Below are 26,914 nucleotides of genomic sequence, written 5' to 3'. Positions count from 1 at the left end.
TATCTTCTCACGGCTATTTGTATAACTTTGGTGAAGTGACTATTCAAATATTTTGCCCAATTTTGAATTAGATTACTTGTTTTTTTAATTATGAGATCATTATATATTCTGGATACAAGTATTTTTTTTTTAAATCAGATATATGATTTGCAAATATTTTCTCCCTGTCTGTGGCTTGTTATTTTCTTAGTGGTTGGTGTCTTTGAAATGTAAAAGTTAAAAATTTTTTTTTCTCTAAAACTTTAATCAAAGTTATTCACCTCACTGCTAATAAGGTGTACAGTTATTTCTCTGTACCAGCATTACGAGGCCTGCCCACTGGTGGCAATGGACTTTAAGAAAACCCATATTTTGACACTCAAAACATTGGATCAAATGAAAATAACTTACTCTTCAAAACATACCCAACTCTCAATACTTGCAAAAGTATTACATGCACATTTTCCCATCAGCCTTTAAATCTGAACTTACGTTATTAATCTACATCAGTGGATATTAAAGTCATTTTAACAAATTATGACTGTATGAGTCAAAATACCACTGATTAAAAAAAATACCACTGGTTTATATTAGACAAGAGCATTTTACAAACACTACATTACATATTACCTTGCAATTTGAAACATTATTTCATATTTGTGTAAGTTTATTTTGGATAAATGAAACAAATTTTAAAGCAAATAAAATTTTAAAAATTGAGTTTCATACACTAGTTTCAACTATATTTTACAATCTGTTAGGCTCATGTCATAGTTAAGAAACAAAAGTATCTACAAAACTCTAATCGGTCTTCTTCATCCCATGAGATAATTTAAGGTGAAAGTCTGAGCAAATGCTTTGTAGATCCTCCTTCCGGATTTTGAAGTAGGATACGCGATTTGGCTGGTCTTGCTGTGTAAAAACTCAGGTTTTACCTTTCTAGTTTCATTGAACAGATTTTTATTTAGTGGAAAAGAATACTTCCTGGAGGGGTCCAAGTTAACTTGGCTTCAGGCCAAGTTAAGCCGCAGCCTATACCCTGCCTGGAGCCACCTGGAAAGAGTCACCAAGCAATGTGCAGGTGGCTGCCACCTGTGCTGAGCTTCTAGGTGTCTTGAGAGGCCAAACCAGAAACCAAGTCCAGCTGCCGCTAGTTCTGGGCTTGGGGCTGCTAACAAGGGGTACAGGGCACACTGATGCCAGATACTGCTTGTTTGGGATTTGGGAACCTTTGAGAAATTTTAGGAAAGTCTGCAGCATGAACCAAGACAAGTTGTTTGTACGGAAAAGCCACTGCAGGCAGCTTGGGTGGGCCTTCGAGTTGGGAGGGGCGGGGTTTCAGAGACTCACCAGGGCTTGACCTCTGTTAGCCAGGTTGGTGGAGACTGAGAGATGGTGGCTGCTTGGGTCTGTACACCAGGCGGGGAGGGCTCAGCAAAGGAACCATGGCTTCTACCAGTGCTTCTGTGTGGGAGAAAGCTGCCCCTCCGGCCCTCACCCTGGAGCCCAGCAGCTCAGTTTCTCCTCATGTGACCCTGGCATTTTTCCAGCTGCTGCCCCAGCACTGAAGATCAGAGTGAGCGAGTCCATCAGTGGTGAGTCTGTGTGTGGGCCCTTTAAGAGGAATGCCTGTGACTCCTGAGCCTCTCTGTCTCACTCAGCCACAATCTCCACTGGTTTTTACAGCCAGAGGTTGTGGGGCTTCTCTTCCTGGCACTGGGGAACCTGTTGGGGGGCTGGGACCTCTCACTCCCCTGGATGGACCTCCATAACTGAGATATTTCTCTTGATTCTCAACCACCATATGTGGGTGTGGGACTAGCCCATTTGGCATCACCATCCCTCTTATCAGTCTTGAGGTGAACTCTTCTGTATGTCCCCAGGTGTAGGACTTCTGTTCAGCCAAACCTGAGGTGACTCCCAATGATGGTTGTTCTGTAGTTTAGTCATGACGTCATCGTGAGAGGTGGTGAGCAAAGCATCTACCTATTACACCATCTTGACTGGAAATTTCTATAGTATGTTTTAAAATTAGGAAGTGTAAGCCCTCTAACTTTGGTCTTTGGCAAAATTATTTTATCTATTCTGGGTCCTTTGCATTTTATGTAAGTTTTAGGATTTCAAGTGACATCAAGAAAATGGCTGAATACACAGCTTCAAATTCACCATCCCTCCACAGAAACATAAAACAAACAAACAAACAAACAAACAAACAAACAAACAGGAATTTTCAGAACCATCTCTTTCAGAACGCTGGAAAACAGGTTTATAGCATTCAAGCAAATGCTGAATCAAGAAAAAGGCAAATTAAAGGAAGTAGGGAAGCTATGTAGCATTTTCCCTTGCCTTTGCCCGTTTCCTCAGCGGCAGTCTGGCAGGCAGCAACCTGTGTTCCCGTATGTGACCCTGCTCCTTGGCTCTGGAGAAAGGGGGCAGAACACACCTGACATGTAAGTTATTATGTGTTTCTGTTTAAACCTGTCTGGGCCACCGGCAGGGTTGACACAAGACTTGTCTCTGTTTTGTCTAACTTGGAACTTAACTAGGGTGGAAAGTACTAGGCATTGCTTGAAAATATTGGAAGGCAAATGAAGACTCACAGTCAAGGCATATAGTAGATGATCTAAAGCCAAGGAGGAAGTATAGGGCAGCGTTTCTGTGAGAAAGTAGGTCATTCAAAAGTGCCTGTCTCTACTAAGGACTATAGAAAGCCATGTGCATGCCCAGGGAGGGAGACATGCTCAGAAAAGTCCTATCAAACTCTAAGCTTTCATCTTTGACTGATTTCTAGGTTTAGCACAGAAACAATTTGCTAAGACTAGGTGTGTGTGTGTGTGTGTGTGTGTGTGTGTGTGTGTGTATGTGTTAGCTTCTAGCATTCAAGAAAATCTCTGTCAAAACACTAATCGAACACAAGCTAAAGGAACAGAAATGTCAGTGACCAACATGAGAAGGAACATGGTCTTTGTAAAAAAAATAGTTTGAAAAATCACTAAACAGATGCCACTAGCCTGCAATAATCAAGAGCAACCAACTCTGGTGAAGAGAGAATATGACTTCCTGAGTTCTCACATTATAATGTTCAAATTTTCATTTTTCAACAAAAAAAAATCACAAAGAAACAGTATAATATATTTACAGGGAAAAATTAAAACCATCACTGAAAAAGCCCAGGCATTGGATTTATTGGACAAAAACTTTAAATCCATCATTTTAAATATGCTCAAAGAGCTCAAAGAAACCATGAACAAAACAAAAGGAAATCAGGAAAATGATGTATGAACACAATGAGAATATTAATAAAGGGAAATTATGAAAAGATACAAAACACAAATTTGAAAAAATTCACTAGAGGGGTTCAATGGATAATTTGAGCAGGCAGAAGAATCAGTGAACTTGAAGACAGAACAATTGAAATTATTGAGTCTGAGGAGCAGAAGGAAAAAAATGAAGTGAAGAGAGCCTAACGGACCCATGAGATACTATCAAGTGGGTAACAAACATATGCATTATGTGAGTCCCAGAAGGAGAGGAGAGAATGAAGCAGAATATTTGAAGAAATAATGAAAAGCATGAATCTACAAATCCAAAATCTCAACATACTCCAAGTAACTCAAAAGAGATCCGCACTGAGACACATAACCAAACAGTGGAAAGACAAAAACAAAGAATCTTGAAGATGACAAGAGAGAAGTGACTATAAAGGATCTTCTGTGAAATTAATAACATCTCTCATCAAAAACCATGGAGGCCAGAAGGCATTATGATATTTATTTGAAATGCTAAAACAAACGACTGCTCCATCAGCCAAGAATTGCCATGTGCAGCAAAACTATCCTTCAAAAATGGGGAAATTAAGATATTCCTAGAATGACAAAAGAAGAAAGACTTCATTACCTGCAGGACTGGCCTTCAAGAAATGCTAATGGGAGTCGTTCAGGTTGAAATGAAAGGAAGCTGGTTAGTAACCTGACGCTTAATGAAGAAATAACAATCTCCACTTTTTATTTTCTACGTGATTTAAAAGACACATTCATCAAAAAATTATAAATTTATGTTATTCGGCACACTACAAAAAATGTAATTTGTGACAACTGTAATGTAAAGCAGGGGACAGAGCGAAGCTTTTGTATGCCATTGGTGCTCCGCTGGTGTCAACCAAAATTAGATTGTAATAAATTTAAGGCGTTAATTGTCATCTCCATGGTAACCACTAAGAAAATATATACACAAAAGGAAATGATAAAGGATCAAGACCAACTAAACACAAAAGAAGGCAGTGATGGAGAAAACGAGGAAGGAGAAGTGGTATCAGACTGAAAACAAATAGCAAAATGGCAAAAGTAAGTCCTTCCTTATCATGAATTACTCTAAACGTGAATGGATTCAACTCTACTATCGAAAAACAAAGATTGGAACAATGGTCTAAAAAAAATGTAATCCAACTGTATGCTGTCTAAAAGCGACTTGCTTTCGGTCTAAAGACACACGTAGGTTGAAATTGAAATAATAGAAAAAGATATTGTAATATCGCTCAAAAAAACTAAGTTAAAAACTATTACAAGAAACAAAGAACATTTTGTATTAAAAAAGGGTCAATTTATCAAAGTGATGTAACAATTATATATTCAAAAACAGACCTCCCAAATATATGAAGCAAATATTGACAGGTTTGAAGATAGAAATAGTTCTACAGTGATAGAGACTTCAATACACCACTTTCAATAATTTATAAAACATTTAGAAGATCAAAAAGGAAATAGAGGACTCGAACTACACTATAAATCGACTAGATATAACAGGCATTGATAGAGCACTCCACCTCAAACTAGCAGAATACACATTCTTCTTAAGTTCATGTAGAACATATTCCAAGATAGACCATGTTAGGTCATAAAACAAGTCTCAGATTTAAAAATATTGAAATCTTACAAAGTATCTTCTTTGCTCAGTGTCATGATGCTAGAAATCAATAACAGGAGGAAGAGTGGGGGGCTTCTGGTCTTAAGCTCGGTGAAAATGTTTCCTTGATAATTACTCTAATTTTCTCTGTTCTATCTCTAGAATGCTTATTAGTCAGATGATGGGCCTCTTGATTTATTACTCTATGTCTCTTCCCTTTAAAAATCTTTGTTTGCCTTCCTATTCTATATAGAGTTTTCCCCAATTTTCTTCCAATCCTGTCAAATTTTTAATTTTGGTAATCATATTTTTCATTTCTGAGAGCTTTGTGTGGAAGATTGCTTTTTTATATTTATGGGTATAATTATTCTAGACACATCCCTTGTCAGATGATGAAGTTATTTGTGTTCCCTACATTCTGTTTCCTCTGGTATTATTTCCATTTATTTTGGTCATTGTCTTGCATGACCAAACTCTCCGATGATCCTTGGTTAGTTCTTCACATCTAAGAGTAAGACAATCACTAGCTCTATGAAACTCTGTGTTTTGGGGGGAAATTTGTTAACTGGTTGGCTTCCCTTCGGGGTGTTGAGTTGGGAACGAGCCAGTATGATGCACAGTTTCTCGGGGCCAGAGTGTAGGATTCTTTTCTTCAGGATCATTTCATTTCTTTAGAGAAGACCTTCTAGCTTTTGGCTTCGGGCATCGATGCCTAGTTGTTAGGCTTTCTTCTTGCCAAGATACGAATGGTAAGTCCGCTCTGTATGGACTTTCGATCAAGTCATTTTTTTTCCAGTCCCACGTCTCACCGCAGCTCCATGCCGTCTCTAGGTCTCTGCACCCAGAGCACCTTCAGAGTCCGTGGTGCCACCGGGCTTCCTCCTTGGCTGCATCCCCAGGTTCCTTTTATTTTCCATCACTGATGTAATTATTGAGCAGATGCAATTACCTGGTTCCACGTATAATCACTGAACTAAATGTAGGATGGTTTACCAGCACCATCAGCAGGACTGGTAGTGGAGCTAAGACCAGATAACAAGTCCTCTTAAGGCGGGACCTTGATTCCCTGTCCTAGGCTGACTAATTTAATCTGAAAGAATTTGCAATATATAAATATTTTAGGATTGTAGCCACCCAGGTACACACTTAAAAGTAGTTCTGTTATCACTGTTTTAGTCAAAGAGTCACCTAAGAATGCCAAACACAGTTTTGTTCAAATGCCATAGTTGCTCTGTTTAAAAGCTTTTATTTCAACACCACCTTGCTTGACAGCAGTAGAGCTCTGGCAGTGAATAAAGCGGTCTAGGATTCGATGAAACTGTGGCTGATATCTGGCCCGAATCTGGAATTTAAAACAAATTTAATGATCTATTTTAAGACTATTCATTCCTAAATTTGAACAGGCTGTCCTTTCAACAACAACTGTGTGCCATAACAAAAATAATTTATGGGATTTAAGATGAAGGAAAATATTTCAAAGATGTGGAAAAAAGGGACTTAGTCGAAAGGTTATTTCTGTGGTTAATCTCTGATTAAGAGGCATCTCATCGAATTATGCCAAAATGTAAATAAAATGAAATGAATCACATAACTTTGCATTTTTAACATCTTAATTCTAGATGCCCCCAAATGCTTTAAGCCGTACATTATAAGTGGTCCACTTTGTATCATCTTTGTACCAAACTACAAGATCCCCAAGTTTACACCCAGTGGCGTTCCGTCCTAAAGATAAGGGTTCAAGGAGGGCTTGAGTTGAATACAGCAATCGTTGCATCTCTACTTAAAGAACCAAAGACCAGAGTGTTTCAGACAGCACAGTATTAGGTGTTTTACTTACATTAATCCCAGTACTCACAGTAAACCTCAGAAGCCTATTGGCATTATCGCCATCTCAAAGGGCTAATTAATTTACCTAATCTGGCGGGATTTGGGAGAGGAGGAGGCCCTGTTTGAGTGAGGATTACCAGGCCCCAAAGCCCCTAAGCTTTTTACGGTTCTATTCTACCTTCCACTGCACTTCCATAGCATTTAAAGAAATAAACATTTCTTGATATTAAGCATGGAGAACATTTCATTTACTTGAAGTTAAGGATTAGAAACGCCATCGTTGAGAATTTTAAACTCTAACTGTGATCCTGTGTGGAGTCAGTAACCATATGACTTCTCATGGCTTATTATGGAGTTGAGTAGCAGCTTTGACCTGGAAGATTCCACTGTATTTCAGGGAAATATGTTAAATACATTAAAGTGGTTTAAAAGTGTGAGGAATCCTTGTTATAGGAATTACAGTGGAGCTGAATTATACATCTAACAAGATAAATTCCACAATAAATGTTCTGAGGACACATGACAGATTTTGGGGAATTCCTTCTGCCATTTCATTTAGCGAATATATATGCCTACAGACAGTGGACGCTATCATGCCTGAAATATGCTATACAGACTTGGGGGTGGAAAAAATGTATGAAAGAATTTTTTTTTTAAATGTCCTTACCATTTGACAAAATGAAATTATCATTCATGCGGATTTGTGGTGGTGACCTCTTTAAAAGTCATCATTGAAAAATAAAATGAAATATTATTCGAGAACCACAGAGAAAATTTAACCAACTTGCAAAAGAAGCCCATGCAGTCCAAATGCTTTAATGACTTAATATTATTTAATATTATCACTTTGATATATGTCTCACACATAGTCAGCCCTTAATAAATGTTTTCTGAATAAATGAACCCCTAGGTGCTGAGAAAGAATGTTACTGAGGAAGAATTTCTTAAGCACTCACCGCGATCTATTATGATCTATATTTAACCTGTTCTTTAACAACTCCCAAATAAGAAGTAAGAACTGAATGAAATCCAAATCATTGCTGATCTAGACAGATGCTTTGTCCTTAAAATCTGATCACGAAGACTGGTCAAAAACAGGTCACATAAAAAAACCCTATGCCTTGATCAAGAACATAACATTACTCTATCTTATTCTGTGACAAGCCCTTTGCCCGAAGATTTCTTCAAGAAGTCAGCTTCTTGATTTAAAAAAACATTTAGTGCAGTCCCTGCTCCTTTTTCCTTCCATGCCCAGATTTGTGATATTTCTCCCTTAGGTCTCCTGCTGATCGGCCTTTTGCTGGACCGACTGTCGCTTACAAAATAACAGCCACGTAAGCGTCTCTCAAATCCACCTAATTCTCGTCACTGCAGCCACCGCCCTCAGTCGCCTGGACCACTGGCTCCTAAGCTTGGCTGCTCAGTGGGACCGTCTGGGGAGTTTTAAAAATTAATAATGCCTGGGACGCCCTCCCCCTCGCCAGGAGATGCTGATTTCATGGGTACCGGGTCCTCCTAGGCATCTGAATTTTTTCAGCGTTGCGGCTGAGGTTCAGAGCCTTTGGCCCTAACCGCTAAAATTGCCTCCTGACCCCTGCATTCAAACTTCGCCCCCCTCCACTCCCCACTCTGCCCTCCTTTTCTCCTCCACACTTAGAATAAGCTTTTCAAAATGCAGTTTTAAGCATGTCGCCTCCACCTTCCTTGAGACCTTTCCGTGGCTTCTCAGGCTGGAGGCCCGGCCCTGACAGCGGCCTGCAGAGCGCGGCTCTTGCCGGCTGTCCAGCTGCCCGGGGCTCTGCCCTTCCTGAGCGCTGTGCTCCGGCACCCGGCTATTTTTTGAGGTCCTCACACAGTCTGCTCCTCTCGCAGGGCCTTTGCACGTGCTGTGCTCTCAGGCAAGCTCTTCCCGACTCTGTGCCTCCGGGATGCCTCTGACCTGCCACATGCTTCATGGCATTTGCGACAGGTGAACGTTTATGCTCATGTCTATGCCGTTTCCCCACTGAGTGTAGAAATTGAGTGTCTATTTTGCTTCGCATCGTGTTGCCAAAGCCGGGCACACTGGCCAGCACGTAAGCAGGCTTTTATTATTCACTGAAAGCATACAGACAAATGAATGAAAACGCACTCGACATCAGCTCTATCACCAAGTCCAACTGATGTCACCTCCAAAATATGTATGGAATCCATTTATTCTTTCTCATCTTCCCTGCAGGTCCCAGCTGCTGCCATCTCTGGTTTAAACAGCAGCCAGTGACCTTTTTAAAGTAAAAACGATATGCCATTCTTCTTCAAAGTCCTTTCCAAGTCTTCCCAATGCTCTTAGCACAGAATCCAAACGTCTTACCGCGCTCTCCCTCACGGACGCCCAACAAACTCTGCTGGCCTCCTTTCTGCTTCTCAAACCTTCCGAGCCCCTTCTGAGCTTTCGAGCTTCTACACTCGCTGTTCCTTTTGCCTGAAACGGTCTTACGTGGCTCAATCTTATTCTCCTGGGCTCAGCTGAAACTGCGTGGAGGTTCTCCCCAACAGCGCTATTAAAAGCAATCTCCCTTAGCTACACTCATCACCCTGCCTTTTTCTCACATAGCACTACTACGATCTATAGTTTTTTAAAAAATGTGCTTGATTATGCTCAATATCTCCCACCAGAACGTCAGCTCCAAAACATAAGTATCTTGTTCATCCCGGTCTCTGTACTCCCGATAGACATTGTAGTGTGTAGTTCATAATGGGTGCTCCGTCTTCTTATGGTTGCCAGTTCCCAGGATGGACCCCAATGATCCTCACTCTCCAGTGTCCATGCCTTGTGTGATCCCCTCCCACACTGCTTCAGGCCTGGCTGTGTGTGATGAATAGGACGTATCAGAAGTGACAGCGTGTGACTGTGGAGCTTAGTTCATTAAAAGCATTGCAGTTTTTACCCTCATCTCGAACTGCTCATTCCAAGGGAAACGAACTGCCCGGCCATCAGGACACTCGGCAGCCTCACGAGGAGGCCCACCGCAAAAGGAACTGAAGCCCCAGTCACCAGCCAGTGTGTGAGTGACAATTACGTGAGTCGTCATGCTTGACAACTCTGTGACTGACCCACCGTGGGGGTGGACCCTTCAGCCCTGCTCAAGCCTTCAGATGACGCAGCCCTCACTGACGGCTCACAGACACTGAGGGACCCTGAGCCACACTGCCCTGAGCGGTCCTCGAATTCCTAACCCGCAGAAACCAAGAGATAAAAGTCATCACGGCTGGTGTTTGAAGTCCCCAGTTTTTAGAACGATTTCTTATTCTGTAATAGGTAACTCATATACACTCAATCAAGAATTCGGCAAACGGAGCGATGACTGTTTCGACATAACTCGTGTGTTCAGCTGGTCAGGCGTCAGTAAGTAGGGGACTATCCAGCCTGTTCCTCGTCTTGGATTGCCTGGCCCACACTTCCCAGTTTTCCGTGGTGTACAGATCCCGCTTGACCCCTGCTCTGTCTAAAATCGTTGCTTCTGTCAGAGGCACCAAGAGTCTTGCAGTAGAAGTGGGAGGATGTACGATTAGCTGTCATTTCACTCCTGTGTATTCTACGCGAACACTGTCCTCTCTCCCTCCAGACGCTGTGCCGCCTGAGTCTGATTCCCGTTTCCCATGAAACCTCCTTGGTTCAAAGCTAAGAGCAAAGGCTGAGTGTGTGGCATCTGGATACGACCTAGACTGACTTGCCAGCTGCTCGCTTGAGTAGGTTTCTTCGTGTCTAAACCTCCATTTCCTCTTCTGCCAGAGGGAGTTAATAATAATACCTACTTCCTGGTGGCTATTAAGACTCATCGCAGTTATGAGTGGTGCACACACATGTATGAATACGCCACCTGGCACAGTCTTGGGCTCCTGACAGTTATTTTAAATCCTGACAACTATCCTAAAATGCAGTTTGTCAAATCTCCGTTTTGCAGAGGCACAAGGAACGGTTCGCTTCGCAACGCCGTCCGGCGTCTGGGCTACAGGTTCCCGCGGCTCTCCCCGCCCTAACTGGCGCCCTCCCCACCCGTTCCGAGCAGACTCGCAGACGAACGTCCTCGGCAGCTGATGGGGTCACTCCCTCGGCTCTGATCCTATCACGGCTCCGATCGCCCAGATTCACCTGCCCCAACTCCCCCGCTCCTCCGCAGTCTCGGGAGGAGTCGCTCTCGATTTCCCACTTCCTCCCTGCTCCTCCCCCCAACCCCCTCCGCACACCTCGCCATCTCCACGCCCACGCGGTGCCCTTAACTGCAGTGACCCCATCCGCGGTGTCCCCCTGCTTGTCCTCCACCAGGCGGATCTTATCCATCAAGGCCCAGTTCCCCAGCTGCGGGGGCTGCGCTTATGGCTGTCGCAGGCCCCAGGGACCTGATCTTGCAGGTTCTGCTCCTCCATCCCCCGGTAAGTCCATTAGGCCGCGAGCTCGCTGCGGCCGAGCCCGTAGCCTGGACCTCATACCGCCTCCTCCCATGGCACCTCGCCCGTGCGCCAGGAACATAGTGGGTGACGGTAAATATTTAACTGCTTTGCTAAACATTCACCTGCTTCTATAGGTTTGGAAAGAATTGGAAGTCGTCTTCTAAAATAAGCAAGGGAGAAAACCTGTGGTTTTCTAACAAGATTTCCTCATAGCAGAGGAATTGTAAGAAAGGTCTGGTTTACTATCGCTTTGGAGACGAGAGGCCCCCTAGAGTCCTTCCTTTAAAGGAAACAGGTTTTGTGCCTGGTCGGTCTGGAAGGGCAGACTGCTGAGCCGGTTCTGTGGGGACAGGTACTCCAACCACTCTCCCCGATCACCTCTCCTTTCCAACCCCTCCTCAGTCCCTGGCGGCCTCACCCGATGTCCAGTCCTGACCTGTGCCCTCACCCCACCCTGGCTTCCTCTACCATAAGCCTCCCAAGGCCTCTTGTGGGACCCCACCTTCTACCACCCTGCACCTCCTCCCCTCAGTGACCTCGCTGCAGCGCCCGGCCTCCTCCCCACTCCCTCGGGGCCCTCCTCTCTCAGACTCCTGCCTCCTCTCACCGCTGGGAAACCAGCTTAACCTGCCTGTAACCTCTCACCCCAAACTCTTGCTGCCAATCTTTGGCCTCATCCCAGCTCCATCTATTGCTGCCCTTATCCTTGGGGCGGTTCTCCCGAGGCCATCCGGTCCTGTCTGGTTCCCACTCTTCCTGATTGCGTTGTTTACTGTTCCTCTGGGCCCTGAGTCTCAGCCCTGCCCTGATATTTATCTGTCCTCAAAGGAGAAAAGAAGGAGATCGTTCCCAAGCCCGCCACTCTGCCCTCATCTTTCTATAAGTTTTCTTATTTTCTAAGCCAAAAGAAAGTGATTCACTTTAAAGAAAACTGTTAACTAAGTGGCAGGACAGATGACACTCAGCTGTGACTCAGGGAGCATAGCTTAAATGTCAGGCGTAGAGCTTGGCCTGAGCCTGAATTCTGGGTCTGAAGTGGCCCGGGCCTGACCCAGTGCAGTGTGATCCGGGGCTAGCTAATTAGCTAACTGCAGCTTGATCTCCCCCACTGGAAAGAAGGGACAGTGATAGCATTGTCCTCATAACAGGTCTCCGAGGACAAAGTGTGTGCCTGCTTCAGTATAAGAGCCCCCCAAGTGGCGGGGTTCACTCATTTAGAAAGTGTATCAATGAAGTAATTCATCCTACTCACTAAACTAAGAGGCATCGGTGACTCCTAGAAGCTAGGTCATGTTTGCCTTGGTGACGGTGTGCCCCCCGGGGTCCCATCTGTGGAGGCGGCTGCTCTTTGCTGCTCTTGCACACGCTGCCACACAGGGAGATACTACCTAAGCAATTGAGAATTTTTGGAAAATGCTTCCAAACGTCAAATAACTGACATAAAACCATTTAAAATGAGAGAATGAGGAAAAAAGTTTTTCTCAATGGTATGCGATAAAGGGTGTGGTCAGACTTGAGCCTGCTTCCTGTCAGGGACGCTTACGCATCGTCGACCTTGAGGTCCCCTATACGGGGAGCTAGGACAGGAGGAAAGGAGAAAGCAGACCGGGGGGACAGCCCTCTGAATTCTTCCTGCACCTAGACCCACACACACGTCCCCCTCCCTACAACTTGGCAGGTCCCAGATATAATACCTGGGTTGGCAAGCCCACGGGGGATGCTTATCTGTGGCCCAGGCAAAGTTGAGGTCAGAGAGTAAGAGCAGTTTAGCTAACTTACCAATCCTGTAAAATGGCAGAGAATAGTCTTTTTGGTAGGTGGTTTCTTCATACCATGATTCAGGAGGCTTTGAATATCTTCGAAAACAAATATATCGAATGAGAGTTTGTTGGTCTAATTGAGGCTGGTACTGACTTTTTCTCTCGGATGGAATTGACAAGTCTATGAGAGATCTAAATGAAAACAGAAACAGCTTGCTGAACACCCAGGAGAAGAGAAGCATTTCATTTTCTCATCAGCTGAAATCCATTCAATAGATGTGGCCAGGTTATTAAGATAGTATTGGCGAGACACCGTATGTCTAAGGCCAACCTTAACAAAGACGTCAGCAGATGGCTCAGGGATTCCAGCCCCCTGTTCTTCCCTTTGCATTCTTCCTCCTGTTTCGATCACAGGCCACGGAAGGTGACATGCATCAAAATGTCCACTGGATCTACTCAAACATGGCTACTTCCCGTATGCCAGATCTTCCTGATGCTCCTTCCCTTTGTAATTTTTTGTCAGTGCTTGGTACCCTCAGGGAACCAACGCTTTCTTTTGACGAGCCTAACCACTATGATGCACATCGCTGTTCGATGAACCTGAAATCAGCAATAACCATCCTGCGCCTCCACTCAGATGAAGATAAAAGTAAAGAAGAATTGAAATGTAAAGGTGAAATGGAGCGTATATTCACTGGAGCCATTTCTTTGAAAACACTAACTGATAGGTATTATTACCTTCAAAATGTGCATCTATTTTGTCCCAGTGATTCCAGAAATTAAAGATATTAACAAAACCTTAACTCTAAGAATGCTCATCAAAGTATTTTCATAATAAAAAGAGTGAAAACAACCGTGTGAAAAAAATATGACACTATTTAGACAGTGATATAGACATATACAGGGATACCCAGGCACTATTAAAAGTGATGCTATAGAATTATAATTTTAAAGATAGAAAAAAATCCCACAATGTATTAAGTTTAAACATAAGTTTCAATTGAATTGTACACTTTAAATTGTAAACTTTAAATGGAATGGTATGTGAATTTTCTCAATAAAGATGTTATGCAAAAACAAACAAACAAACAAACCAGTTTCGATCGACAAAATATTACCAAATTGAATTCAGTAATACATTAAAAGGATCACACATCATGGTCGACTGGGATTTATTTCATGGATGCAAGGATGGTTCAATACCCACAAAGCAATCAATACCACATTAATAAAAGGAAGGATAGAAATCATATGATCATCTTAATAGGTGCAGAAAAAGCAATTGACAAAATTCCAGCACCCATTTGTGATGAAAACTTTGAACAAGGTGGAGTTGGAGGGAATGTAATTCAACATATATAAAGTCCATATAAGACAAGCGCACAGCTAATATCATACTCAATTGTGAAAAGCTGAAAGCTTTTCTTCTAAGATTAAGAACAAGACAAGAATATCCACTCTCACCACTTTTATTCATCATGGTATCTAAAGTCCTAGCAAGAATAATTAGGCAAGAAAAAGAAATAAAATGCATCTAAATAGGAAAGAAAGAAGTAAAACTCTATCTGCAATACCATGATCTTATATATAGAAAACTCTAAGGACGCCACCAAAAAAAACTGTTAGAACTAATAAACAAATTCAGTGACGTTTCAGGACACAAAATATACAAAAATATGTTACATTTTAATACACTAATAACTATTGGAAAGAAAAATTAAGAAAATGTCATTTAGGATTGCATCAAAAAAATAAAATATCTAGTAGTAAATTTAACCAAAGAGGAAAAGCTCTTATACCCTGAAAACTTGGAGATATTGATAATAGAAATTAAAGGAGACACAAATAAATGGAAAGGTATTCTGTCTTTGTGGACTGGTAGAATTATTGTTCTTAAAATGTGCGTACTGTCGAAGCAATCTACATAGTCAACGAAATTTCTATTAAAATTCCATTGCCATTTTTCACAGAAATAGAACAATCCTAAAATTTGTGTGAAACCATGAAAGATTCCAAACAACCAAAATAATCTTGAGAAAAAAAGAACAAAACTGGAGACATCACACTTCCTGACTTTGAACTACATTAAAAAGCTATCATAATCAAAACAGTATGATATTATCATAAAAACAGACACAGTGAGTCCAGAAATAAACCCATGTATATATGGTCAATTAATTTATGACAAAGGAACCAAAAATATACTGGGAAAAGGATGGTCTCTACAATAGTCTCCTCAGTGTTGGGGAAACTAAAGAGCTACATGCAAAAGAATGAAACTGAAGCTCTGTCTTATGCCATAAACAGAAATTAATTCAAAATGGGTTAAAGACTAGAACATCATAAGACTTGAAACCATAGAAATCCTGACAAAAAGAAAAGAAGTAAGCTTCTTGACATTGGTCTTGTCAGGGATTATTGTGGATTTGATACCGAAAGCAAGGGCAACAAAAGCAAAAATAAACAAATGGGATGGCGGCAAACTAAAAACCTTCTGCACAGCAAAGGAAACCATCAACGAAATAAAAAGTCAACCTACGAATGTGAGAAAAAAGTTGCTAATTATATATCTGATGAGTTAATATAAAAAAATTATATATATATATATAAAGTGCTCATATAACTCAATAGCAAACAACCGAACAATCTGGACAGAGAGTCTGAATAAACATTTTTTCCCTTGAAGACATATGGATTGCCAACACACATGAAAAGGTGGTCAACATCAGTAATAGGGAAATGCAAACCAAAACCACAATGATATCACTTCACACCTGTTAGAATTTTATCAAAAAGACGAGCTATCAGGTGTTGGAGAGGATGTGGAGAAAAGGGAACCCTTGTGCGCTGTTGGTGGAAATGTAAACTGGAGTAGCCAGTATGGAAAACAGCATGAATGGTCCTAAAAAAATTAAAAATAGAATAATCATATGGTCCAGCAATTCCAATTTTTGGGTATATATCCAAAGGAAACAAAATCACTATCTCAAAGAGATAGTTATACCTTCTGTTCATTGCAGCATTATTTACAATAGTCAAGCCATAGAAATAACCTAAATGTTCATTGACAGAAAAATGGATAAAAAAGATGTAGCAAATGCGCACGCGTGCGTGCACACACGCACACACACACACACACATACATACAATGGGATACTATTCAGCTGTAAAAAAAAAAAAGGAAATTCTGCCAATTGCGACAACATGGATGGACCTTGAGGCCATTATGCTAAGTGAGATAAGTCATACAGAGAAATACAAATACTGAATGATTGCACTTATGTGGAATCTAAAAAATTTAGTCATAGAAACAGAGAACAGAATTGTGGTTGCCAGAGGTAGGGGGTTAGGGGTTAGGGGGCAATAGGTAAATGTGGTCAACAGAGACAAACTTCCAGTTATAAGATAAATGAGTTCTGGAAATGTACTGCATGATGACTATAGTTAAAGATACTGTATTGTATATTTTGAAGTTGCTAAGAGAGCAGATCTTAAAGTTCTAACCATAAGAAACAAAATTATAACTATATGAGGTGATGGATATTAACTAAACTTATTACAGTGCATTTATCAAATTATGATGTTATATACCTCAAGCTAATACAATGTTATATGTCAGCTGTATCTCAATAAAACTGGAAAAAAGGGGTTTCAAAACACCACTCCAGCCTATTTTGTGTAGAGCTGGAAGATTCTGCATAATTATCTACCTCTGGGTGATGAGATTATTGAAAATTTCCATTAAAATTTTTTTTATTATCAATGTTTTCTAAATGCTTTAATAAACTTGTATTTCTAAACTATAAAATAGATAAAGTGAGCTGCCGTAGATGTAAAAAATATTCATTGCTGGGTGAGATTTCGGAATGTCTGAATCCAGTCATTTAGTAGCAGGATGTCATCTGACTTGATTATATCGCTGTGATTAATTGTACTTGAACAAGGTGACTGAAGCTGCTTAGTCATAACGCATGATGTTTACATACTTGGGTACAAACTTGGTTGTAATGCGCCTTCTTTAAAGAGAAAGTGTGTGAGTGGAAAAGGAGTGGCTCTGTCTCAACTTCAGAACAAGCAAGAGCAAGAATCTGACCGTGAGTCTGCAGGGCTGGGCAGGGGAGAGATGCCGGGTGGGCGGCGGGGAGCTCTGTTGTGGAGAGGTGTGGAGACGCACCAAGAGTTTCCACCCACCTCTACTTGCTCTTATTTCATGCTCAGTAGGTACTTGGTCCTATCACGTGGGTGCCCGAAATGGTAGGCAGGAGTATGCCCTTCCCTACGAAAGCATGTCTCTTACTGTCAGTCAAAACATTAGTTTTCTGGCGAACATGTCAGCGTCTTGTGAGTTTGGGTTCTGCGTGACTGTCACTGACGGCTCGGGCTTCTGAGCCAAATTTTTGCGATTGCCCCCAGATCATCAGCCCGCTCTGTTTTTGCCTCGAGTGTTTCCTTGGAACCAGAATATTCTCCATTTTCAAGTAATACATCCGTATCCTTCTGAAAACAAGATTTTCACTCAAATGAGGGATCTAATACTAAAAATATCAAGTCGGTAGAGTAATATACTAGGGAAGGTAAGCCGTTTCTATTTTTGTCTTTTCTTTTCCTTCTTTTCGTTCTTAACTAGAAGTGTAATAAAGTCACCGCTCGACATTTGTACTAAGTTTTCCCTTAAGGCTAATCTTAGGCAGGCAGAAGTCTTGTCAGAGTCAAGTATGGTCAAGGTTCCCTTGGCCCGAGTCATCCTGCGGTAGGAGGACTGACATTTGGGTTTGGGAGAATTGCCGGAGTCTGCAAGACACACATGGAGACTGCCTGGTGGAGCTGGCAGGAGCCCCTCTAACAGTGGGGGGTCAGTTGCTTCCTTTCTCGTCTACCCTCTGGCAGAGGACATCGCCCTAACGAGAGTTTAATAGAAGCACGTGTCTGAGTTGGAACAAAGGGCCTTGAACTGAGAATCAGAAATTATGGGTAGATTCAAGTCCCGGCTTTTACACCCACCAAACTGTGCCTCGGGCAAGACACGCCACGTCTCTGGGCAACGTCTTATTCGTCTAATTGGATCAAAATGCCTTCTAAAACCACTTCCAGTTTGATCATCTATTAAGTTTAGACTCTGTGCTGTTTTATAGGTGCCATATTTCCCTTGTTTTGTTTGGAGGATAATTGGGAGTTGACTATATCAAAGGCAATTAAAAGAAAAAGAGAACTTTGTAAAATACACCAGATGATGAGTTCGACATAATAACAGTCATATTTTGAATGCTTACTATGCTCTGGAATTTTACATCGATTATTTTATTTAATAGATAAACTGATACTCAGAGAAGGAATGATAATTGCCCAAGATCAAACACTTCATAAATTACTCAAATTGCTGCTTTTAACTATTATGGTTTCCAGTCTCTTAAATCTAGACTATAACATCAAAGTGCCTGTTTTTCTTTTTCTTTTTTCTTTTTTTTCCTGTTAAAATCACATCCAGAAAGGCAGAAGTCATTTAGGCCAAATTTGTAATTTTACTGAGAAGGAAACTGAGACTTAGGAAGGTTAAATTATTTCACCAAGTTGAAACTCTAAACTCACAGTGTTTAAATTTCTTAGATGATTGAAATTTTTTTTTATTTATTGCTGATTATAAAAGTAATATATGTTCATCAGAGAAAATCTAGAAAATAGAGAAAAAGAAAAAATAAAATACAAATACCACTACTCTGAAAAATCATAAAAATCCATCATTAACACTTTGGCATATTTCCTTCCAAACTTTTTCTATTCATTAAATAATAACGATTATTATCGTTGTAATTATAACCATTATGACAACACGTGACTCCCATTTTAAAAAAATGTAGCATTCTAACTTCGGTATAATTTTTGAAAATTAAGCTTTGGCAGGTGTCTCACCTGGGGGAACGCTTCACACTATAATCACCGTGGACTCTTGCCAGCTGCCCAGGGTAATACCCACGGAGGTCCTTTCCCTGACGAGCAATGAATGTCCTAGTGAAGAAAGCCAGGGGTGAAGAAAAAACGCAATTATTCGTTCTTCGTAGAAGAGGACCAGTCGTGGTCTAATAGGAAACGTATTTGGTCTTTGTCCCCGCTTCCCAGCAGAGTTCCTAAAACCCTTGAACTTACTTCATTGGAGTGTCTTTTTTTTTTTTTTTTTTCAGGATTCTTAAGGAAATACTTGACATGTCAAGTATGAGTTTCAAAATATCAGGAAAATAAATAAATAAAAGGATCTGTAACACCAGTGGGGTGAATGTTGATAATTGTTGAAGAGCGGGACTTGGCAAGTGGGGGTTTTTTATATTATTTTTTTACTACTGTTGCTATATTTAAAAACTTCAACAATAAACTTTTTTTTTTTGAAAAAAAAAATTATAATTAACCCCATAGGGGCTAAAAATGAAGAAGCACCGTGACGTCCCAGCACAAGGTGCTTGTAAGCCTGACTTGGGGACGCTAGCCCTGCAGGGGAGGCTGCGGGGTAGGCAGGTCTGAAGCCCAAACAGGCGTGAATGAGACGGAGATCGGGAGCAGGTGCTTCTGGGAGTGGAGGGGGGATGGGCGAACCAGCCGTGCGGGAGAAGAGGCTGGGGGTAGCGGTACCCAGACCTCGTATTTTAAAATACCTCTTATTTTATAATAAATTACTTTTCCTTTTAAATTATAGTTACGGCGTTATATTGATATTTTAAAAGTATGTGTAGTTGGATTCTGTCATTTACAGGATTGATTAGTAGGGACATTACAAAATACTTGTTATCAAAAGGAGAAGTGTTGCGTCGGAAAGGCTGAGAACCCTGACGTAGATAACAGGGAATCCTTGCGGGACTTTAAAGAAGATTAATGAGGTAACGTAGTTTTTATTTTAGAAAGATTTCGCTGAGGGCAGGGTGAAAAACAAATTTGAGGACAATCTGACTAGAAATACAAAGACTGGTTAGGAGGAGACCGTAATGTCCAAGACGAGGCTCAGGCTTTGGGTATTAAGAGGAACGTGGCCGCTCCCCAGAAGAAGAGACACAGGACAGCGTGACTTTATGGAGTTTGTGACACGGGGGTGTCTTTTGGGACCTTCTACAGATTCTGAGCACTCAGCGGGCGCCATAGAATTCAAGGGAAAGAGTCGGTAGAAAGCGGCACATGGTTTTGCATGAAGCAGCTTGCCAGCTATGTGTTGGATGAAGAATGTAAACTTAAAATATGCCAAAACAGCATCTACTGAGTGTCACCTGCACCTTGCCAGGTTCTAGCTCACACAGAAGCAGTTCTTGCCCTCAAAATGCTCTTTATGTGCAGAAATCATGATCTGAATCAAAGCTCAGTGGGTCAGGAAGAGAGAGAGGGGCATCCAGGGTTTGGGCAGACAAATAGGATGGGGAAGGAATTCCAATATGGGGAGGAGGCAAGAGAACTAAAAGCTACATCAAGGTATGTTCAGAGCCTGCAATATGTTGATCAGCCCTATGGCCAGGCATGAGGAACCCTGCAGAACAAAGGAAGATTTTTGCTGAGGTTACTAACAAACCCTTTCACCAAACTGGGAAGGGAAAACGGGAAAACAGAGTCTTTAAGTCGCATCCGACGCAAAACAAACACGATCGTTTATTCCCTATGTCTAAAAACCACGGGGGAGCCTATGGATCAAAGGCTGGGAACTGCCAGCAGGTCCTTCACGGCACAGATTCTTACCTTTTCACGCCACACACTCTTGTCCTTTCACACTGCGTGCTCAGACCGTCAAAGGAAAACAGGTTAACAAAGTCTTTAAACTGTAATTCACAGACGCTAAGAATGACGGATGAATTGAATTCCCCAAACACTTGGGGGTCCCTCTCAGTGTCTTTTTCTCGGTCCCTCTATCGTCTCTGTCGCTCTGAGGCTCTCTCAGGCTCTCTCGGTCTTTGCCTCTGAGAGGAGAGCGCACTGTGGAGCATTACCCCTTCTCTAACAAACTTTCTTTTTCACTCTAACTCTGGCGTGTGTTTGGATTCTTTCCTATGCATAATCGAGAACTAACTCTCTCTTTCTCTCTCTCTCTCTCTCTCTCTCTCTCTCTCTCTCTCTCTCTCTCTCTCTCCCCCCCCTCCCTCCTGATGCAGGCCCACTTGGGGGAATATGCTCTGTCCTGTATCAGTTCCAGAGCGGAGTGTGTGTGTGTGTGTGTGTGGGGGTGCAGTGGGGACCTTGCTGTCACACTAGTATGAGAAGTAAGGGCTGTGAGCGGGGGGCGGTGGGTGGGGGTAGTGGTGGTGTCTGTCTGTGTGTGCAAACAGGACCTCAGGGAGCTCTGATTCTCAGAAAAACCACAAGCTGTCTGGACCTGCCCAATGGCTGGGAGAAAATGACTGAGCCCTGGAGAGTGAGTAACAGTGAGGGATTAAGTCTTAAGAAGTGAGAGGACTTGGCAAGATACTAGGGAACAAATGACACTTGTGGATGCGTGGGAGTGGGAGACCCAGCTTTCCTAGGCACGCATCCAGTTTCCGAAGCATAACCTTGGAAACGATTAGCCCACGGCCACGTTACGGTTTGTTAGACTGCAGTCGGAGTTCCAGAGCGAGGCTGGCTTCTCGCGGCTGCGGTACTGTTTGCAGTAGGCTGTGTTTCGACCATGAACGTTTTGTCAGCGTGCACACGGCAAACACTGTGAACACAGGCGGTCACCTAGGCGCCCCTCCGTAGACGCAGAGTCTGTAATAGCCGTTTTGAGAACGGAGAAGCCCCGCACCAGCACCAGGTAGCACGTCCTGCCATCAGTCCCTTGGGAGTGTCTCTTGGCAGGTTTTGGCTCAGGAGGGGAGAGAATGGAGGAGGGTCGTAAGCAGGTGGATGACGGAAGGAGAGAGCACCTGAGGTGGGGGGGACGCAGAGAGATTTGGGGGTGATGGACGGCACGCTTTGCCTCCAGCTCTTTGGTCGGCTGCGCAACCTCGCTGATGCAGCCTTCGCCTCGAACCAAAGACAGCTCCCAGTTAACAGGTTAAAACATCAGTTTTTGGGGGAGAATTTTTACTTCCTAAAGGGAAATGCCTAGCCTTCATGTCAGGGGTTGGGGGCGGGCAAAACTGATGGATGGCCCGGGAAGTGTGTGCTGGCTCCCCAAACCTGGCCTAGGGGTCCTGCCGGGGACCCTACTCAGACCCGTCCGAGTGACATGGCTTTCAGTGTTCTCGAAGCGGCTGTAGAAAGCCCTGTTCTTCTCCCTGGGTGGGAGGAAGGTCCACCCATGTCTAATTTCACCATACATTATTTACCAGTCCCAGAAAGCTTAGCTCTCTTAGGTGACATGTTCAGTCCAGACAAGAGAAAACTTGTCCTTTGAGAGGGTGAATGTAACCAAAGTAGAATCTGAGCTAAACCACAGACAAAATAAAATATGCACAGGGGAGGTCAAGAATGTTTGTCTCTAAGCGCCTGGCCCTGCAGCCCGAGGTAGCTATATTACTGTGACTACGCAATTCTCTGTTTGTGCCTCCTGCTTTACCAAGTGTCTGTGCGGAGATGATTTTATCTAATTCTCACAGTCACCTTGCCAGGTGAATATTAATACCTCATTCTAGATGAGGACTCCAAAGCTCAGAGAGATTGAGTGGCTTTCTAAACATCACCTAGACAATAAATGCCAGAGCCATGCGTCAAACTCAATTCTCTAAACTCCATGTCACATCTATAGAGTCATCTATATGTATGAAGGATGACTTTTTTCAGAACAAGTTCAGTGCTATTTGGGTGAATTCTGTGATTCTCTCACTTCTGGGCAGACAGGAAGTTATGTGCACAGAAGAAATAGGAAAAGAAATAAATAGCAGCGTTTGTTGGAAGCTGCTTTCAAGTCGATGAAACAAACTTACGTCTTCGTTCAATACTTAACGCATTTGTTCAATTCAATAAAGCAAATACTCCGACATGTTTGTGGTGTGCTAGGGGTATAGTGATGATAAATATTGTTTTCCACTCGAGGCGGGAAACCGAGGCTCAGGGGGACTCTGTAGCTTAGCGAGGACACGAGCTGATAACTACAGAAGATGGGGGACCACTCTGCCCTCATCTCCCAGGCTCTACTGGCTCCATAGCAGCTCCTCAAATAAGAGGAGAGCCCTCAATCTCCTCTTCAGTGAAGTGGAGGTGATGCTATCATCTACACCAATGATGACGTGGAAGTCAACTAGACATTTGTCAGCACACTCGGCGACTGAGGTTAGCTGTTAGGTATTGCTGTTATTCCAAACAAGATGAGCTGAAAACCGGAGCTGCCTCGTGGGCTCTCCGAGACAGCTTCTGTCGGTTTTCAACATCCATTCTAGCCTGACACGAATTGTTTCTTCTGAAATGTGTTCCGCCCAAAGTGATCTTTTTGGCAGAATTTTGGGCTCCGCAAACCAACACAACACCCAACCCTGCCCCTGAGTGACAGGCCCGTAGCTTGGGGACGGCACTAGTTGACATGGAACATCTAACATAATTCTTATTATGACAATTCTGTGTGATCACTACTACCTGTGAACCGTTTAACAGTTCATTTTACCAGATGCCCCTACCGGTTCGTCTTCATTCAGTTTCCCCTATGATGGCCCCTCCCTCCCCACCCCCCCGACATTTACGGATGAGTCGAATAAAGACTGTGCTAAGGGAACGGCAAAACAGAGTGCACCTCAGTCCCCAAGAGGCCAGACCAGAAAGAAACGACAGAATACTTTTTCTCATCGATTCACTCATTTTCATTTTTTTTTTTTCAGCAAATATGCATAGAGGGCCTACCGCGTGTGACGATCAGCTAGGCAGAGGTTAAGGTCATAGGTCGTAGGGAAGCTGACCAGAAGATGTAATAAAGTACAGGCTCGAGAGCACAGATGTTGGATCCAGGCCGGTAGCTTCAAACACTCTGACTGCCAGTTAGTTACTAGCTGTGGGGTCGTGTGACAGTCACTTAACCACTCTGTGTCTCCATTGTACCTCCTCATCTGTGTCTCGCAATTGTCGTGAAGATTAAACAAGTTAGTTTAATCTTGCCAGAGTCAGAGACGCATGTTAACTATAACTCCAGCGGGTGAGACCAACAGGAAATCAATAAAATTACTTAATTGTGGAAGGTCCACTGGGCCCTCTTTCCCTCCCTCAGGAAACCCAGAAGGGTGAGAGATGGAGAATAACAGAGGTGGAGAGGTAGGCAGAACAATTCCTCTAGATGGGTCATCATGAAATAACTCTGAGTAGCTGACAGTAGACCTCAGACTTGCTGGGTGACGGGAGCTAGTTGAGCAGATTGGGGAGAAGGAGCAAGTTCAAAACCCCCGAGGCATGGAAGAGTGTGGCTCATTGAAATGGAAGACAGACAAAGGAGCTTTGTAGACAGGCCCGGCCAGTTCAAATCAGGCTTAGAAAGCCTTGGCAAGGAGTTTGGATTTTATGCAAAATGCAGTGACTGCAGGGTTTTTATGCAAGGCGGGGGTGGGGGGGTGGGGAGGGGGGTCTTTGATCCAATTTACATTTCCTGATGCTCAATCTGGAGAAGGGATTGTAGGAGGAAAAGGGTGGCGTTGTAGATCAGCAGGGGAGGGCCAAGGGGGTCTGGACGGAGTGGTGGCTGGGCTGCTCGCAGAAAGCATTCCCATGGGAGATCTATCCTGGAGCAGGATCGGGGCGCCTGTTGAGGGATTAGACCCACTGTTGTTGCCAGGGCAGGGAGGACAGAGAACGGACCCTGGCCCAGCCTAGGACTTTGGTACCAGCCATTCTGTGTTCTACCCATAACCTCAGGCCTCCTATGGGCTGGCTCGGGCCAGGCCCAGTGACCGACTTGGTTCCACTGAGCCCCAGGCGGCAGCAGCAGCAGCAGCAGCAGCAGCAGCAGCAGCAGCAGCAGCAAAGGGAAGTTCGTTTTCATTTTCTCCAAGAGATGAGACCACGGTTAAATATACCCAACAGTGGACAAGACAGATCTCAAACACACATAGGAAGACCAAGCGCTCGTGGGGAGGTAAAAATCAGAGACACGGGAACACGTCTCATTTCTTTCCAGCCTGTGTCCTCCTCGCCTGGGTTTCAGAGAGGGCAGGGTGGGCCCTGGCCTCGCTTTGATGGAGGGCTCTTAAAGTATTAGAAACGAAGCACCCCACCCTCACCCCTTCTTCAGTAATTTCTAGAAAAAGAAAGGACTTATCTTCGTTAAAGTAAACATTGTTAAAAATAGCTAAATACCAAAACGAACATGAGGCTTGCTCAAAACCATGAAGCGGATGGGACCGCAAGAGCAGGATCCCAAAGTCACTTGCTGTGTGAAGGTTCCTGCCCCAATTTCCGAGCTTTTAAATTTGTACAGGTCCCATAACCAGGGGTGAGGGGGGTGTGAGGTTAGGATTTACAATTGGGCATCACTGTCTTCCGCAGCAAGGTGAATTTAGCACAATAAAACATGTCTAGGGCTTGTTATCCTTGGGCCGTCGGTGAACTTGGAGACACAGAGAAGCTCAGGCACAGTTTCTGTCTGCGCAGTGACTTCCCCTGTGGCAGAAGCATGGGAGTGCTTTGTTTGATCCCAAGCAGAGTAAAGAGATGCCCTCTCAAGATGCCCTTGGGTTTGGGCTCCTCAGGCTTCTTGCTCAAGCCCTTCCCAAGCAAAAACCAATATCCTCCTGATCTTTTGGGGACGTGGAGTTTCCTGTTTGCTTGGATGTTGCCATGAGTGTGAATTAAATTTTTTTTTTTTTTTACAACTTCTCCTAAACCTCCCAAAACTTCACTAGAGCCCTGTGGCAGTTGTTGTCAGTTAATCATAGAGCTGCAGGTTAAGCAATTCCAATTCCCCAGGTGCCCGTCGGCCTTGCCGCAGCTCCGGACACTGTCTGTGTCTGAAAGAACATTACCTGGGTGGGATCGTTGGGCGGCGGTCAATAAATTTTCTTAGCTGGATGGCAGTCATGATGGATGGGATTCTGCAAAAAAGTTAAAGCGAAGGTTCACATTGCAAATTTATACAAATTTCCAGCTGCGATGCATCTAGTACTACAAAATCCGTCTTGCAAGTAGAAGGCTTCTGCTAGACTATTTAGGAAAAAAAAATAGACTAGTAAAAGAGCAAAAAGAAGCAGAAAGCATAAACCAATGCATACAGATATGCTTCTGTTTAAAAATAAAAAATGCTGTGCCAGTTGGGCACTTAGCCCCCTTTCTCACCCTTGTTAGCTTGCAGGCTACGCACTGCATTTCCCAGACTCCCTTGCAGCTATAGTTCTGCTGTGAATTAGATTCCTTCAATCAGATGTACCTGGTGAGATTTGGAGGGGGAAATGAGAAGGAGGCCATTTCCTGGCACTTTGCCTTTTCCTGTTGGCAAGCTAGGCTGTGAAGTTATTGAATGGTGTTTTTCTGCAGTGGAAATTCAGCGTCCAGTCTCCAGCTTTGGGGGTGTCAAAAAGCAATTGTGTTGAAGGCAGCAGCTGAACCCCATATGCCAACGTTCACACACGGGCTTTCTGAGTGCGGCAGTGGTGGTGGTGTTGGGCGTAGGTTCTTGAACTCAATTGTCCTGGAAGCAGTTTTTCAGAGGAGGTGTTCTAGAAGCTCCCTGGAAGTACTTTAGGAGCTTCCTGAAGACTTCTTCAAAGCCTGCCCCTCCAGCCCTTCCAACGATTTTGTAAGCATCATCTATCTATATCAAACCCCTTTTGTTTCCTATACTGACCCTGAACTTAAACATAAAATATATATTGTTTCTGGTCCAAATTTTCAAATTGCATCTGATTATCTACTGGAGGAGATGTACCACAAAGAAAAACACTACATCTAAATGTTCACTTGAGAAAGAGTCAACAATGGGGAGGGAAACTAGATTCCAGGGGGACGGAGGTGGGAGAAAGCCTCACGTTTTACAATTTATCTTTTATGCACCTTTCAAAATCTGTACTGTGTGTATGTTGTGTATGTACGGTCATGGGCCACTTTAACAATGGGGACACGCTCTGAGAGATGCATCGTTAGGGCATTTTGTTGTCGTGCAAACA

At 43.2% G+C, this 26,914-nt stretch overlaps 1 protein-coding gene and 1 long non-coding RNA gene across 2 annotated transcripts; one reads left to right on the top strand and one right to left on the bottom strand.

Moving 5' to 3' along the window:
- Window positions 1–171: 171 nt before the first annotated feature.
- Window positions 172–25,833, bottom strand: CUNH1orf100 (chromosome unknown C1orf100 homolog). The gene is made up of 4 exons (XM_016151262.2): window positions 25,778–25,833; window positions 18,807–18,902; window positions 12,919–13,091; window positions 172–6,223 (listed from the first exon to the last, which is right to left on the bottom strand). Exons 1-4 carry the CDS (start codon window positions 25,831–25,833, stop codon window positions 6,132–6,134), a joined length of 417 nt encoding a protein of 138 aa, XP_016006748.2. The 3' UTR covers window positions 172–6,131.
- On the top strand, window positions 17,038–19,158 carry LOC118613335. The gene is made up of 2 exons (XR_004955377.1): window positions 17,038–17,473; window positions 18,789–19,158. It is a non-coding gene; the product is annotated as an uncharacterized LOC118613335 (long non-coding RNA).
- Window positions 25,834–26,914: the final 1,081 nt, after the last annotated feature.

Source organism: Rousettus aegyptiacus, unplaced genomic scaffold (genome assembly GCF_014176215.1).
Source record: "Rousettus aegyptiacus isolate mRouAeg1 unplaced genomic scaffold, mRouAeg1.p scaffold_m13_p_18, whole genome shotgun sequence".
NCBI lineage: Eukaryota > Metazoa > Chordata > Mammalia > Chiroptera > Pteropodidae > Rousettus > Rousettus aegyptiacus.
Note: the sequence above shows the minus strand (reverse complement) of the source record. Positions and strands in the feature narration are given on the sequence as shown.

Coding starts and splice junctions, on each gene's coding strand:
- CUNH1orf100 (XM_016151262.2), bottom strand. CDS start 25,833: ATGACTGCCATCCAGCTAAGAAAATTTATTGACCGCCGCCCAACGATC. Junction 18,903..25,777: donor CGCCCAACGATCCCACCCAG/GTAATGTTCTTT, acceptor TTTCTTCACTAG/GACATTCATTGCTCGTCAGG. Junction 13,092..18,806: donor AGTGTGAAGCGTTCCCCCAG/GTGAGACACCTG, acceptor GTTTTCATTTAG/ATCTCTCATAGACTTGTCAA.